This window comes from Penaeus vannamei, chromosome 8, assembly GCF_042767895.1.
Source record: "Penaeus vannamei isolate JL-2024 chromosome 8, ASM4276789v1, whole genome shotgun sequence".
In the NCBI taxonomy this organism is placed as follows: domain Eukaryota; kingdom Metazoa; phylum Arthropoda; class Malacostraca; order Decapoda; family Penaeidae; genus Penaeus; species Penaeus vannamei.
The window spans coordinates 8238260-8255759 of NC_091556.1; the positions used below are offsets into that span (position 1 = coordinate 8238260).

The 17500-nt window shown below is 36.9% G+C and overlaps 1 protein-coding gene across 1 annotated transcript in view; it reads right to left on the reverse strand.

Moving 5' to 3' along the window:
• Window positions 1-709: 709 nt before the first annotated feature.
• Window positions 710-17500, reverse strand: part of LOC113808993 (sodium-coupled neutral amino acid transporter 7) — a 19037-nt gene continuing 2246 nt past the window's right edge. The window contains exons 3-11 of the mRNA XM_027360474.2: window positions 15391-15471; window positions 14628-14745; window positions 13248-13380; window positions 12315-12426; window positions 11523-11627; window positions 9978-10174; window positions 4131-4212; window positions 3235-3352; window positions 710-954 (exon numbers count right to left, since the gene is read on the reverse strand). Coding sequence (XP_027216275.2) covers window positions 758-954; window positions 3235-3352; window positions 4131-4212; window positions 9978-10174; window positions 11523-11627; window positions 12315-12426; window positions 13248-13380; window positions 14628-14745; window positions 15391-15471 — 1143 coding nt within the window. The 3' untranslated portion in view covers window positions 710-757. The remainder of the gene's footprint in view (window positions 955-3234; window positions 3353-4130; window positions 4213-9977; window positions 10175-11522; window positions 11628-12314; window positions 12427-13247; window positions 13381-14627; window positions 14746-15390; window positions 15472-17500) is intronic.

The window sequence follows — 17500 nt, forward strand, 5'->3', positions numbered from 1 at the left end:
ATCCTGCAGTTGGCTATGTGGACACGCTGGAGAACCCGAAAGTGGGCGTTGTTCCAGTGAAGAGACTCGTCCACCAAAGACATTATTATGCACTGAGTACTGAAGGACCTGCCGTTCCAGGACGAAGGCTTACACCATACACACACACGTATATATATTCATACTTTGACCTTTATGAATGAAACCAATTAAATACATATTTTGTTAAAGAAAATGCAGCCTAAACGGAAAACTTTTATTGGATTCAACAAATGAATAATCACATATAGCATATGCTCTCTATCAATACAACTGTTATTTCTAAATACAACTTTATAATCTTGTGATATCTTTACATATTACTTCACACACATCTCTCTCTCTCTCTCTCTCTCTCGCACACACACACACATACACACACACAATAAACCAACAGACACACATAAACATAATAACATACACACATACATCACCCAGCAATATAAACCCCACCCTCTCACTCCACCATACCCTACCCTCACTCTGCACTATACCCACACCCTCTCACTCCACCATACCCATACCCTCTCTCTACACCATACCCCCACCCTCTCACTCTACCATACCCATACCCTCTCACTGCACCATACCCCATCCTCTCACTGCACCATACCCCCACCCTCTCACTCTACCATACCCATACCCTCTCACTGCACCATACCCCATCCTCTCACTGCACCATACCCACACCCTCTCACTATACCCCACTTTCCCAATCCACCATACCCCCGCCCACTCACTATACCCCACAAGCCGACAAAGGGACTTCGGGGCTAACCAAACTCTCCACGCCCATGGAAAGTGCGAGACCGAATGCAAATGCGCCGACAACCAGGTATAGTGACCCGGCCAACACTATACCTCGCTTCTTCCACTTGTCCGAAGCGACTTTGCGACTGGGAACGAATTCGTCGGCAACTTGTAACAGACACATACCTGTAAAAAAAAAAAAAAAAAAGTTGATTAGCATATATATATATATATATATATATATATATATATATATATATATATATATATATAGAGAGAGAGAGAGAGAGAGAGAGAGAGAGAGAGAGAGAGAGAGAGAGAGAGAGTGAGAGAGAGTGAGAGAGAGAGAGAGAGAGAGAGAGAGAGAGAGAGAGAGAGAGAGAGAGAGAGAGAGATAAAGACATGCGCAATTGTCATAACTTTATGTGTTACTAATTGTTTTGAGAAAGTGGTTTGGTGTGAGTGGTGTAGAGACCTATGGGACTGGTGTGAATATGTCGAATATAATCACATTTCTTATCCGAATTGAGAAATATTCGGATTGATAATCATCCATGTACCTGGTGGAAATATATGGACAGGTAGATAGAGACAGAGATAGAAAGACAGGTAGATAGATAGATAAGTAGATACATACATACATACATAGTCTGCATTAATGATTAGCATATATATATATAAATAGATATAAACGCGTATTTATCATATCTTTATGTATTACTAATAAGCATTTTATTTCTTATTTACATAACATATGACAGTGATATCGATAAAGATAACAATAACGACAACAAAAATAACTACAACTATTTTAATGAATAGTCGTTTATTATCTATCTGTCTACCTTTTACCAAGTCTGTTTATATATTTATTTACATATACGCACACTTGCCTATACACGATCATTAAATAATCAAAACATTCCAAGATAGTACTCTAAATCTAAGTTAATATCCTAATATAAATCAACGTTTTAAATCTAAAAAAACGATTCAAATCTAAACAAGAACAATTCAGATCCAAACAAAAACACTTCAAATCTAAACAAAAACAATTCAAACCTAAACAGAAACAATTCAAACTTAAACAAAAACAATTCAAATCTAAACAAAAAACAATTCAGATCCAAGCAAAAACAATTCAAATCTAAACAAAAACAATTCAAATCTAAACAAAAACAATTCAAACCTAAACAAAAACAATTCAAATCTAAACAAAAACACTTCAAATCTAAACAAAAACACTTCAAATCTAAACAAAAACACTTCAAACCTAAACAAAAACAATTCAAACCTAAACAAAAACCATTCAAACCTAAACAAAAAACAATTCAAATCTAAACAAAAACAATTCAAATCTAAACAAAAACAATTCAAATCTAAACAAAAACAATTCAAATCTAAACAAAAACAATTCAAATCTAAACAAAAACAATTCAAATCTAAACAAAAAACAATTCAAATCTAAACAAAAACAATTCAAATCTAAACAAAAACACTTCAAATCTAAACAAAAAACAATTCAAATCTAAACAAAAACAATTCAAATCTAAACAAAAACAATTCAAATCTAAACAAAAAACAATTCAGATCCAAACAAAAACAATTCAAACTTAAACAAAAACAATTCAAATCTAAACAAAAAACAATTCAAATCTAAACAAAAACAATTCAAACTTAAACAAAAACAATTCAAATCTAAACAAAAAACAATTCAGATCCAAACAAAAACAATTCAAATCTAAACAAAAAACAATTCAAATCTAAACAAAAAACAATTCAAATCTAAACAAAAACAATTCAAATCTAAACAAAGAACACTTCAAATCTAAACAAAAACAATTCAAATCTAAACAAAAACAATTCAAATCTAAACAAAAAACAATTCAAATCTAAACAAAAACACTTCAAATCTAAACAAAGAACAATTCAAATCTAAACAAAAACAATTCAAATCTAAACAAAAACAATTCAAATCTAAACAAAAACAATTCAAATCTAAACAAAAACACTTCAAATCTAAACAAAAAACAATTCAAATCTAAACAAAAACACTTCAAATCTAAACAAAAACACTTCAAATCTAAACAAAAACACTTCAAATCTAAACAAAAAACAATTCAAATCTAAACAAAAACACTTCAAATCTAAACAAAAACAATTCAAATCTAAACAAAAACAATTCAAATCTAAACAAAAACACTTCAAACCTAAACAAAAACCATTCAAACCTAGACAAAAACACTTCAAATCTAAACAAAAACAATTCAAACCTAAACAAAAACACTTCAGATCTAAAAAACACTTCAAATCTAAACAAAAACAATTCAAACCTAAACAAAAAACAATTCAAACCTAAACAAAAACAATTCAAACCTAAACAAAAACAATTCAAACCTAAATAAAAACACTTCAGCTCCAAAAAAAAAAAATCCAAATCTACAGAAATGAACAAAAAAGACTCACCGGGAAAGACGAAGATAAACAAGGCAGCGAGACTCCCCAGGATCTTCATAACGATGCCGATGTTGGGAAGAAAGACGGCGACGAGGACAGTGAGAGCCCACAACGCTACGGCGATCAGCTGTTGGTGAATGAATGGGCGGATGAATGAATGGAAGGGTGGTGGTTGGAGGAAGTGGGCGGAGTAAAAAGGTGCTGTCACACTAGCACTTTTTTCGTTTTTTTTTTTTTACAATTTTCTGATATTTTGTCCATATTTGAGCGAATTGTCGATTTTCCAGTCAGATGATAATGATCGTTTCCGTCTGAAAACCTTTCCGTCAACTTTTTTCAGCCAAGGATAGTCAAATCGAGAGCTATATTCGAGAGATTGTATTTATGTTAAGTAAAATTGTCAAAACATTGACAGAAAAAGTACTAGTGTGACAGCACCTTAAATTAATTGATGGGAGGAAGGCGGGATGTTGGGTATTTGGCGAGGGTGTTGGTTGTAATGAGGAGGATAACGAAAATAATGTTATAAATTATTATAATTGTGATGCTATGGATAATGATGATGATTATGTTGATATGAATGGTGAAATTAATAACCAAGATGATAGCGATAATTATGATAATAATAATGATCAGGATGATGATAAAGATATTGTTGATAACAATAATAACACTTATCATCATCATCATAGCATTAGCAATATCAATAACTGTAGTAATAACTACAATAACAACAACGATAATAATGATGATAATGATAATATCACTGTTAATAATAATAAGAAAAATAACTTTGGCCAAATTACTATTTTCTCAATGGATTTAACCTAATCGCTAAATTTTTATTTTTATTTTTTTAAGAATCACCAAATTTCAGAAACATGAATGGCATTAACAACCATTACCTTTCGCCTCGTTGGTTCCGTCTTCTCAGCAGCTGACTCCGGCATCGACCGCACTCGGAGATACAGGTCATTGACAGCCTCTCTGGTGATAAAAGGAACCATAAGCACACTAGGTATCATGTGGGGTTATAAGGGAAAGAAGATCATAAGGAATCGAAGTTGTGGGATTACAGGGGAAATAATGGAATCATAAGGGATAAAAGACATATGGGGTTATAAGGGAAAGAAGATCATAAGGAATCCAAGTCATGTGGGATTGTAGGGGAGATAAAGGAATCATAAGGGATAAAAGGCATTATATGGTGTTATATGGGAAAGAAGGTCATAAGGAATCGAAGATATGTGAGATTATAAGGAAAATAAAGGAATGAGAGGCATCATATGGGGTTATAAGGGAAAGAAGATCATAAGGAATCGAAGTTGTGGTTATTATAGGGGAAATAAAGGAATCATAAGCACGCAAGGTATTATGTGGGGTTATAAGGGAAAGAAGGTCATAAGGATTACGTTATGTGGGATTATAAGGAAAATAAAGGAATCATAAGGAAGAAAAAACATTATATGGGATTATAAGGGAAAGAAGGTCATAAGGAATCGAAGTTGTGGGATTGTAGGGAAAATAAAGGAATCATATGGGATAAAAGGCATATGGGGTTATAGGGGAAAGAAGGTCATAAGGAATCCAAGTCATGTGAGATTATAAGGAAAATAAAGGAATGAGGAATGAGAGGCATCATATGGGGTTATAAGGGAAAGAAGGTCATAAGGAATATAAGTTATGTGGGATTACAGGGAAAATAAAGGAATCATAAGAAATAAAAGGTACTATATGGAGTTATAAGGGAAAGAAGATCATAAGGAATCGAAGTTTTGGGATTACAGGGGAAATAATGGAATCATAAGGGATAAAAGACATATGGGGTTATAAGGGAAAGAAGATCATAAGGAATCGAAGTCATTTGGGATTGTAGGGAAAATAGGAATCATAAGCACACAAGGTATTATATGGGGTTATAAGGGAAAGAAGATCATAAGGAATCGAAGTCATGTGGGATTATAGGTAAAAGAAAGGAATCATAAGGGATAAAAGGTATTATGTAGGGTTATAAGGGAAAGAAGATCATAAGGAATCGAAGTTGTGGGATTATAGGGGAAATAAAGGAATCGTATGGGATAAAAGGCATTAAATGGGGTTATAAGGGAAAGAAGATCATAAGGAATCGAAGTCATGTGGGATTATAGGGAAAATAAAGGAATCATAAGGGATAAAAGACATATGGGGCTATAAGGGAAAGAAGGTCACAAGGAATCGAAGTCATGTGGGATTGTAGGGAAAATAAAGGAATCATAAGAAATAAAAGGCATTACATTGGGTTATAAGGGAAAGGTCATAAGGAATCAAAGCCATATGGGATTATAGCGAAAATAAAGGAATCATAAGGGATAAAAGGCATGAAATGGGGTTAAAAGGGAAATAGGGTCGTAAGGAATACAAGGCATGTGGGATTATAAGGAAAATAAAGGATCATAAGGAATAAAAGGCATTATATGCGATCACATGAGTAAGAAAGGGATCATAAGCACAAGGCGTTATAAAAGATCATACAGAGACCAGCACCTCATACAGAGACATCACCTCATACAGAGACCATCACTCAGAGACCATTACCTCATACAGAGACCATCACCTCATACAGAGACCATCACCTCATACAGAGACCATCACCTCATACAGAGACCATCACCTCATACAGAGACCATCACCTCATACAGAGACCATCACCTCATACAGAGACCATCACCTCATACAGAGACCATCGCCTCATACAGAGATCATCACCTCATACAGAGACCATCACCTCATACAGAGACCATCACCTCATACAGAGACCACTACCTCATACCGGTAACATCACCTCATACAGAGACCATCACCTCATACAGAGACCATCACCATCACCTCATACAGAGACCATCACCATCACCTCATACAGAGACCATCACCATCACCTCATACAGAGACCATAACCTCATACAGAGACCATCACCATCACCTCATACAGAGACCATCACCTCATACAGAGACCATCACCATCACCTCATACAGAGACCATCACCTCATACAGAGACCATCACCATCACCTCATACAGAGACCATCACCTCATACAGAGACCATCACCTTCACCTCATACAGAGACCATCACCATCACCTCATACAGAGACCATCACCATCACCTCATACAGAGACCATCACCATCACCTCATACAGAGACCATCACCTCATACAGAGACCATCACCTCATTCAGAGACCATCACCTCTTACAGAGACCATTACCTCATACAGAGACCATCACCTCATACAGAGACCATTACCTCATACAGAGACCATTACCTCATACAGAGACCATCACCTCATAGAGACCACCTCATACAGAGACCATCACCTCATACAGAGACCATCACCTCATACAGAGACCATCACCTCATACAGAGACCATCACCTCATTCAGAGAACCATCACCTCATACAGAGACCATCACCTCATACAGAGACCATCACCTCATACAGAGACCATCACCTCATACAGAGACCATCACCTCATACAGAGACCATTACCTCATACAGAGACCATCACCTCATACAGAGACCATCACCTCATACAGAGACCATCACCTCATACAGAGACCATCACTCAGAGACCATCACCTCATGCAGAGACCATTACCTCATACAGAGACCATCACCTCATACAGAGACCATCACCTCATACAGAGACCATCACCTCATACAGAGACCATCACCTCATACAGAGACCATCACCTCATACAGAGACCATCACCTCATACAGAGACCATCACCTCATACAGAGACCATCACCTCATTCAGAGAACCATCACCTCATACAGAGACCATCACCTCATACAGAGACCATCACCTCATACAGGGACCATCACCTCATACAGAGACCATCACCTCATACAGAGACCATCACCTCATACAGAGACCATCACCTCATACAGAGACCAGCACCTCATACAGAGACCATTACCTCATACAGAGACCATCACTTCATAGAGACCATCACTTCATACAGAGACCATCACCTCATACAGAGACCAGCACCTCATACAGAGACCATCGCCTCATACAGAGATCATCACCTCATACAGAGACCATCACCTCATACAGAGACCATCACCTCATACAGAGACCATCACCTCATACAGAGACCATTACCTCATACAGAGACCATCACCTCATACAGAGACCATCACCTCATACAGAGACCATCACCTCATACAGAGACCATCACTCAGAGACCATCACCTCATGCAGAGACCATTACCTCATACAGAGACCATCACCTCATACAGAGACCATCACCTCATACAGAGACCATCACCTCATACAGAGACCACTGCCTCATACCGGTAACATCACCTCATACAGAGACCATCACCTCATACAGAGACCATCACCATCACCTCATACAGAGACCATCACCATCACCTCATACAGAGACCACTGCCTCATACCGGTAACATCACCTCATACAGAGACCATCACCTCATACAGAGACCATCACCATCACCTCATACAGAGACCATCACCATCACCTCATACAGAGACCATCACCATCACCTCATACAGAGACCATCACCATCACCTCATACAGAGACCATCACCATCACCTCATACAGAGACCATCACCTCATACAGAGACCATCACCATCACCTCATACAGAGACCATCACCTCATACAGAGACCATCACCATTACCTCATACAGAGACCATCACCTCATACACAGACCATCACCATCACCTCATACAGAGACCATCACCTCATACAGAGACCATCACCATCACCTCATACAGAGACCATCACCATCACCTCATACAGAGACCATCACCATCACCTCATACAGAGACCATCACCATCACCTCATACAGAGACCATCACCATCACCTCATACAGAGACCATCACCATCACCTCATACAGAGACCATCACCATCACCTCATACAGAGACCATCACCTCATACAGAGACCATCACCTCATTCAGAGACCATCACCTCTTACAGAGACCATTACCTCATACAGAGACCATCACCTCATACAGAGACCAGCACCTCATACAGAGACCATCACCTCATACAGAGACCATCACCTCATAGAGACCACCTCATACAGAGACCATCACCTCATACAGAGACCATCACCTCATACAGAGACCATCACCTCATACAGAGACCATCACCTCATACAGAGACCATCACCTCATACAGAGACCATCACCTCATACAGAGACCATCACCTCATTCAGAGAACCATCACCTCATACAGAGACCATCACCTCATACAGAGACCATCACCTCATACAGAGACCATCACCTCATACAGAGACCATCACCTCATACAGAGACCATCACCTCATACAGAGACCATCACCTCATACAGAGACCATCACCTCATACAGAGACCATCACCTCATACAGAGACCATCACCTCATACAGAGACCATCACCTCATACAGAGACCATTACCTCATACAGAGACCATCACCTCATACAGAGACCATCACCTCATACAGAGACCATCACCTCATACAGAGACCATCACTCAGAGACCATCACCTCATGCAGAGACCATCACCTCATGCAGAGACCATTACCTCATACAGAGACCATCACCTCATACAGAGACCATCACCTCATTCAGAGAACCATCACCTCATACAGAGACCATCACCTCATACAGAGACCATCACCTCATACAGAGACCATCACCTCATACAGAGACCATCACCTCATACAGAGACCATCACCTCATACAGAGACCATCACCTCATACAGAGACCATCACCTCATTCAGAGAACCATCACCTCATACAGAGACCATCACCTCATACAGAGACCATCACCTCATACAGAGACCATCACCTCATACAGAGACCATCACCTCATACAGAGACCAGCACCTCATACAGAGACCATTACCTCATACAGAGACCATCACTTCATAGAGACCATCACTTCATACAGAGACCATCACCTCATACAGAGACCATTACCTCATACAGAGACCATCACTTCATACAGACCATCACTTCATACAGAGACCAGCACCTCATACAGAGACCATCACCTCATACAGAGACCATCACCTCATAAAGAGACCATCACCTCATAAAGAGACCAATAAGTCTTTTTTATCTTAGATAAACTTCATACAAACAAGGCTCATGGGGAAATATGCCTCATACAGAAATCATATCTCATACAAACAGATCCCAACTCATACAGAGACCACTACCTTTTAACGACCTCATGTAGAAACAACTACTTCATTTGAATTGAGCAAAACTTCACACAGAAAGAAGGGAGAATAGTTTGTGAGTCACTGCAGAAATCACTACCTCATACAAATACAAATACCTTATACAGAAACATCTACCACATACAGAAACTACCCCATTCAGAAACCACTAGTTCACACAGAAATCTTTACCTCAAGTATACACTTAAACCTCCTGCATATGATCCATCCCCCATACCGAGAGACCATTACCTCATACCGAGAGACCATTACCTCATACAGAGAGACCATTACCTCATACAGAAAGACCATTACCTCATACAGAGAGACCATTACCTCATACCGAGAGACCATTACCTCATACAGAGAGACCATTACCTCATACAGAAAGACCATTACCTCATACAGAGAGACCATTACCTCATACAGAGAGACCATTACCTCATACCGAGAGACCATTACCTCATACCGAGAGACCTCATACAGAGAGACCACTCACACAGGCCTCTACCCAACACCCCCCTTACCTCATACAGAAGAGCAGGATCGGGTAGGTCGTCCACGACTTGACCGCCAGGAGAACCACAGCCACGAGGACCTGAGGACGTCGAGCTTCGTAGGACAGGAGGACGTCCGTGTTGACGAGGGACCCGAAGGTGAGGTAGCCGTAGTTGGCAGAGACTGTGTACACGGACAAACACACGACGATGGCTACTGTGCAGGCCTGGGAGGGGAGGTGTGTGTGTTGAGTGCATCGTGCGGACGGGGACTTATTGGTGTATGTTGTGTTATATATACTATGTTCATCGTATATCGTGTTATTTGCACTGTGTTCTCAATTCTTTTATAAATTATATGACTTATACTCTAGTTATATTATCATTATCATGTATTACTTATACTATATAAATTATCTAACATATTACTTATATTAATTACATATCATATTACTTATATTATATCATAAAATGTATTACTGATGTTATACCTACCATATAACATATTACTTTTATTATATTTGTCATATAACATACTACTTATACTGTATTATGCAAGTTGAATAATATTGCGATGCAATATACTAATATCATGTACATATCGCGTACACTGTTTGTACAGGTGGTCTTATGCTCAATCTAATGATGTTATTCAGTATTAATGACTCATTCTGGTACTAAAGTCACTCTTACATTTCATAAATTCAGTAATTCATAAGTTATCTACACCTTTCATTAGTTACGTCTTTCTTTCACGTGTATTTGAGAAATAATCAATATATTCCAAGTGAGGTTATCGCCAGCATGATAATGAGTTTGGCATTCTGATAGCATGATATGGTTGTCATAGATTATAAACCTTACACTAACTTTACTATTCTTAGACCTATCATTAACCCTATTAATAAATCTTAAACTTAACCTCACCATTTTACTTGTATTAAGCATATAAATGTCTATACTTATAGATATTTTCCTTCTTCTATCAATATATACACCTACTTATACCTGTACTTATTTTCATCTTCATCCTCACCCTTACACTTACATTATTTATACCTAAACTTATATCAGTACATTTTTTAGCCTTATCCCCGTACTTAATACATATAAAGCTTCATATCAAATACTTATAAACCTATACATATACACCTTATACTTATACAAACACATTTGTTTTCATCCTTATCCTCGAAGTTAATACTTATAAACCTACACATCTACACATACCTATACCTACACGCAGGGCCCCGGGGCAAAGAACAGGACCCAGCCCTTTTTAGGTGAAAAAAAACACTTTTTCAGATAGGAAACGCCCATTTTGCCTTAAACTTGTTAAAGGTAGCTGCTGTAACGTTGTTCTAGTATAAATACACCCTAAAAATTTGCTGAGTTAGTTGTTCTTGGCCTCAAATAAGCGACTATTGTAAATTTTCGGGCCCCGCCTACCCCCTTGTCGGTGGTCCTGCCTATACGTACTTCCATCCTTATTCAAAATGAAATTCACACATATATATAGATTGGTACATGGATAGACTTTCATTCCATCTCTATTACAACTAAATTGTACTATACCTTCCACGTTGCCTTAGCCTGGCTCTTCTTCACACAAGAATATATAGGCACGCTACTGATGTGGCACTGGTAACCGAAGCAGATGGCTGGGAGGACGTTAAACATCTGCAATGGGAGTAGATTGTGGGGGTGTTAAGAATGTTAATCTTAAGAATGATGGGGGTGAAAATGATGGGTATGTTGATGGTGATCATTGCAGCAACACATTCAGTAAAGATGAGGATGATAGCAGTAACATTATGGTAATAATATTACTATAATTGTTCTTGCCATTGTCCATATTAGAGTTATTGCTATAGTTGCTCTTTATAACTGATAAAATGGTCATTATTACTGTTATTACCATTATTGTTCTCTTTAATTAATAACAGTAATTGTGAAACAACAGTAAAAACAAAGTACCATTAAGATATCGTGCAGCAATTGAATCATACACATCCAATATACAAAAAATTATTTTGTACAAAACCGTAAACATCGACCTATACATAAAAAATATACATACCTGATTTCATTTAAGATTCAAGATTTTAAGTATTAAAACATGTACGGTGACCTACTCACATAAAGAAAAATATTAAATAACCTGATTTTATATAGAAATTGAGATTTTAATTACTAAATCACACACGAAGACCTATACACAAAAAATAGACATACCTTATTTTATCAAGACACCTACAGAAAAAAAGACTTATTTCAAGCTTATTTCATTAAAACTATACATCTAGCTACACAAATGAAATAAAAACAAATCAATAGATAAAAGAGACGAGACAAAAAACAACATACCTGGACCCAATCTGCATCGTAAATTACAACAGGTCCTTTAGCATAACCACCAGTGTAATACTCAGATGTTATTACTGCTGTTACGTAAAATATGGTCACAACACCGGCGTAGCTATAGATAAAAAGAAGATAAAATAAGTATATCACAGTAAAGGAAAATGGGAATTTATATAGTATGAAATAGAGAAAGAAGAAATGTTAATGTTTTAAAAATGTAAATTGCCAATGTTATCGTTATATCTTGTATCTATCATTTTTGTCATTAGTCATTATAATTGTTAATAAGTTTTGTTATTGCCAATATGCATTATAACTATCATTATTATTTCAATGTAATAATTATATTAACATTCACTCTATTCCATACCAATCATCACACCCATCACCAATCATTTTACCCATCACCATTCACCACACTCATCATATTCACACTCATCACCAATCACCACACTCACCATCACCTCTCATTACCACCCACACAACCAATCCCCACATTCACCATTACTCACCACTTATCACCCTCACCACCCACACTCACCACTCATATTCATCACCCACACTCACAACCACCGCTCATCACCCTCATTCATCACCCACACAAACCACACTCATTCACCACCACTACCCACCACCCTCACCACCATCAAATACCCTCACTCATCACTCACCACCCTCACACAACCACCACTCACCACCCACACTAACCACCCTCACTCACCACCACCACTAACCACCCTCATTCATCACCCTCATTCATCACCCTCACTCACCACCACCACTAACCACCCTCACTCACCACTCATCACACTCACCACCACCACTAACCACCCTCACTCACCACTCACCACCACCACTAACCACTCTCATTCATCACCCACACTCACCACCACCACTAACCACCCTCACTCACCACCAACACTCACCACCACTTACCTCAAGAACCTCAAAGCATCCATCCTCTTCAGACAGCATGGGAAGACGAGCAAAAGAGCCGATGCTGTCAGTGTGAATTTTCTGTTCATGAACCAAGATGAACAAAAATTACCCCCGGCGAAGGAGGCGAAGGCTGGGGGGGGGGGGAGGGAGAAGAGGAGAGGGGGTTGTTATAGATTGTAGGATTGTATGTTGTGAATGTTGGTTGTAATATGAGTGCAAGGTGATGAGTATGGTGGTTGTAATAATGAGATCATTATGATAATGATGATAATGATAATTATACAAAAATGACAATAATAGCAATATTGATTATGGATATTGTGATCATAATAATGATAATAATAACGATAACTATAGTAGTCATAATAACGGTAATAATAGTTATAATAAGATCGATAATATTAATAATAATAATAATAATGATAACAATACTGATAATAATAATAATAATGATAACAATGCTGATAATAATAGTAATAATTATGACAATGATAATGATAATAATAATAATAATAATAATAATAATAATAACAATAACAACAACAACAACAATAATAATAATAATAATAATAATAATAATAATAATAGTAATAATGATAATGATAATCATACAAACAATAACAATAATAATGATAAAGATAATAATAATAATAACAATAACGATAATCACTATGATCATAAAAATCACAGAAACAATAATGATAAGAAGAAAGGCAAAACAGTAATATGTCACACCGATACCTGTAAATAATACATTACAGCTGTATCATGCCAACATTACAATAAATCCTTCGACCATGAAAGGAAATGACAGACTTCGGTAATAGAAAACAATCTGTGTCTCACTTTGACTGGCCGGGCGGAACTACTGTCTCAGGCACCGGAAACAGCTGTTATTGCAAAGTTATTTGGAAAGAAGCTATTGGTAGAAATTGTCAAAATGCCGGTAGCGATAAATTGTGTGTGTGTGGTATTGGGGAGAAGGAGGAGGGGAGGGAGAGGGAGAGGGAGAGGGAGAGGGAGAGGGAGAGGGAGAGAGGGAGGGGAGGGAGGGAGGGAGGGGAGGAGGGAAGGAAGGAGAGAGGGAGGAAGGAAGGAAGAAGGGAAGAGAGAGGAGGGAGGAAGGCAGACAGACAGAGAGAGAAGATGAGCTTCAGATAGACAGATTATGAGAAAAAGATATATTTTAAGAGATAGTTATACGAAGAGACAGAGAGAAGACCTCTACCCTAAATGTTACCCAAAAGTAAGAGGAGACAGGGAGAAATGGTACCTAAATGATACCCAAAAAGGAGAGGGAGAGGGAGAGAGACAGATAAAGAAATCGAGTTATTAATATAGAAATTAGTAAACGAGAAAATGTGAAAACGAACTCACCTCTGTCAAACTGGTCACCAATGATAATAAGAAGGGTGATGCAAGTGACCATGCAATAGGCGAAGATGCACACCGAAGCCACAACATTCCAGCGACGACCGCACATGCATAAGATCAGCTGATTGGATGTAAACAAACACAGGTAAATAAAATTCACTGAAATCAATAAATATGAATTGACTGAGGATTTAATGTTGAATGAATTGGTTGAGAATTTATTATTGGATGAATGGATTAATAACCAATAGGATTTGTGTAATAAGACTGAGTATATAGTTACTTGAATATCAATGTGGTGTTTTAGATAATGATATTTGCAAACTATTTATATTCCTCACATATGTTGTTTCTTAAAACTTAACTATTATACTTGAAACACAACAAGGATTTTACATACTTCTTATCCCTTTTACATAAACGTATATGATTTTACAAACACTGCAATTTCCTATTATCAAATTATTCTAAGCGCTACAAAACATTTTATACTCAAATACCTCAAAACAAAATTTTAAACAACAGATAAATTACATTTTGTTAATCTATATGAGGAAAATAGTATTTACCTCATTCGAAGGAGTTATTCGACAATTGAGAATACTCTCTCTCTCTCTCTCTCTCTCTCTCTCTCTCTCTCTCTCTCTCTCTTTCTCTCTCTCTCTCTCTCTCTCTCTCTCTCTCTCTCTCTCTCCATCTATCTATATATCTATAAAAATAAACAAATAAATAAATAATCAAATAATAAAAAATAAGAAACACAAACCTCTTGATAAGTTTTGCACTTTCTCTCAACTGCACAGCTTGCAATGACGAGGAGGGAAATCAGAGCTAAAACTGTTACTATCTGGAAGAAAGAAGTGAAAATTGAAAACGAGGATGAAGGAGAGGATAAAGAATAATTAAGTGGAATGAATAAGGTATCAAATAGACAATTAGATAGATTGAGGCATTGGGAGATAGATAGATAAATTTATAGATAAACATAGGTATAGATAGAATAATACATAATGGAATGCCTTGATGAAATGCACAACGAAACGCACTGATAAATAAGTCAAGATATGAATAAGACAATATATAGCGAAATAACTTGATAGATACACAAGGAAATGAATAGGAAAATACGTAAAGAAACAAATGAAGACGAAAGAAAATTCATATGTAAAAAAATTATCTATAAAAAATACACTAATCTGTTTTTTATTCAATATTAACGACCTTGTAACGTGAATTTCAATTTCTATCCACAATTGGTTACATCAAACATTTCATGCATGGTGGAATAATTAGCCCATTTACCTGTTGTGCATCACTATTGATACTAATGGGGTCTTATTTGCACTTAACCTAACCCTGTGTTATCTAGGATACACAGGACGCTCTACATAACATTTGCCTTTTGTTTACATACAGATTGGCTTATATCAACCCTAGTCAAAGTTGAACGTAACTTGTACTACTTAACAATATATTCGTCTCAACCTCACACGTTCTTTAGCTTGTACCACTTAAGTATTACCGAAACTTACAATATGAAGCACGTTACCACTTAAGTGTTACCAACACTTACAATATGAAGCGCGTTACCACTTGAATATTACCAAAACTTAAAATATGAAGGACATTACCACTTAAGTATTACCAAAACTTACAATATGAAGCACGTTGTCACTTAAGTATTACCAAAACTTACAATTTGAAAGACGTTACCACTTAAGTATTGCCGAAACTTACAATATGAAGCACATTACCACTTAAGTATTACCGAAACTTACAATATGAAGCACGTTACCACGTAAGTATTACCAAAACTTACAATATGAAGCACGTTACCACTTAAGTGTTACCAAAACTTACAATATGAAGCACGTTACCACTTAAGTGTTACCAAAACTTACAATATGGAGGACATTACCACTTAAGTATTACCAAAACTTACAATTTGAAAGACGTTACCACTTAAGTATTGCCGAAACTTACAATATGAAGCACATTACAACTTAAGTATTACCGAAACTTACAATATGAAGCACGTTACCACTTAAGTATTACCAAAACTTACAATATGGAGGACATTGCCACTTAAGTATTACCAAAACTTACAATATGAAGCACGTTACCACTTAAGTATTACCAAAACTTACAATATGAAGCACGTTACCACTTAAGTATTACCAAAACTTACAATATGAAGCACGTTACCACTTAAGTATTACCAAAACTTACAATATGAAGCACGTTACCACTTAAGTGTTACCAAAACTTACAATATGGAGGACATTGCCACTTAAGTATTACCAAAACTTACAATATGAAGCACGTTACCACTTAAGTATTACCAAAACTTACAATATGAAAGACATTACCACTTAATCATTACCAAAACTTATAATATGAAGCACGTTACCACTTAAGTGTTACCAAAACTTACAATATGAAGCACATTACCACTTAAGTGTTACCAAAACTTACAATAGGAAGCACGTTACCACTTAAGTATTACCAAAACTTACAATATGGAGGACATTACCACTTAATCATTACCAAAACTTATAATATGAAGCACGTTACCACTTAAGTGTTACCAAAACTTACAATATGAAGCACATTACCACTTAAGTGTTACCAAAACTTACAATATGAAGCACGTTACCACTTAAGTATTACCAAAACTTACAATATGAAGCACGTTACCACTTAAGTATTACCAAAACTAACAATATGAAGCCCGTTAAGTATTACCAAAACTTACAATATGAAGGACATTACCACTTGATCATTACCAAAACTTACAATATGAAGCACGTTACCATTTAAGTATTACCAAAACTTACAACATGAAGCACGTTACCACTTAAGTATTACCGAAACTT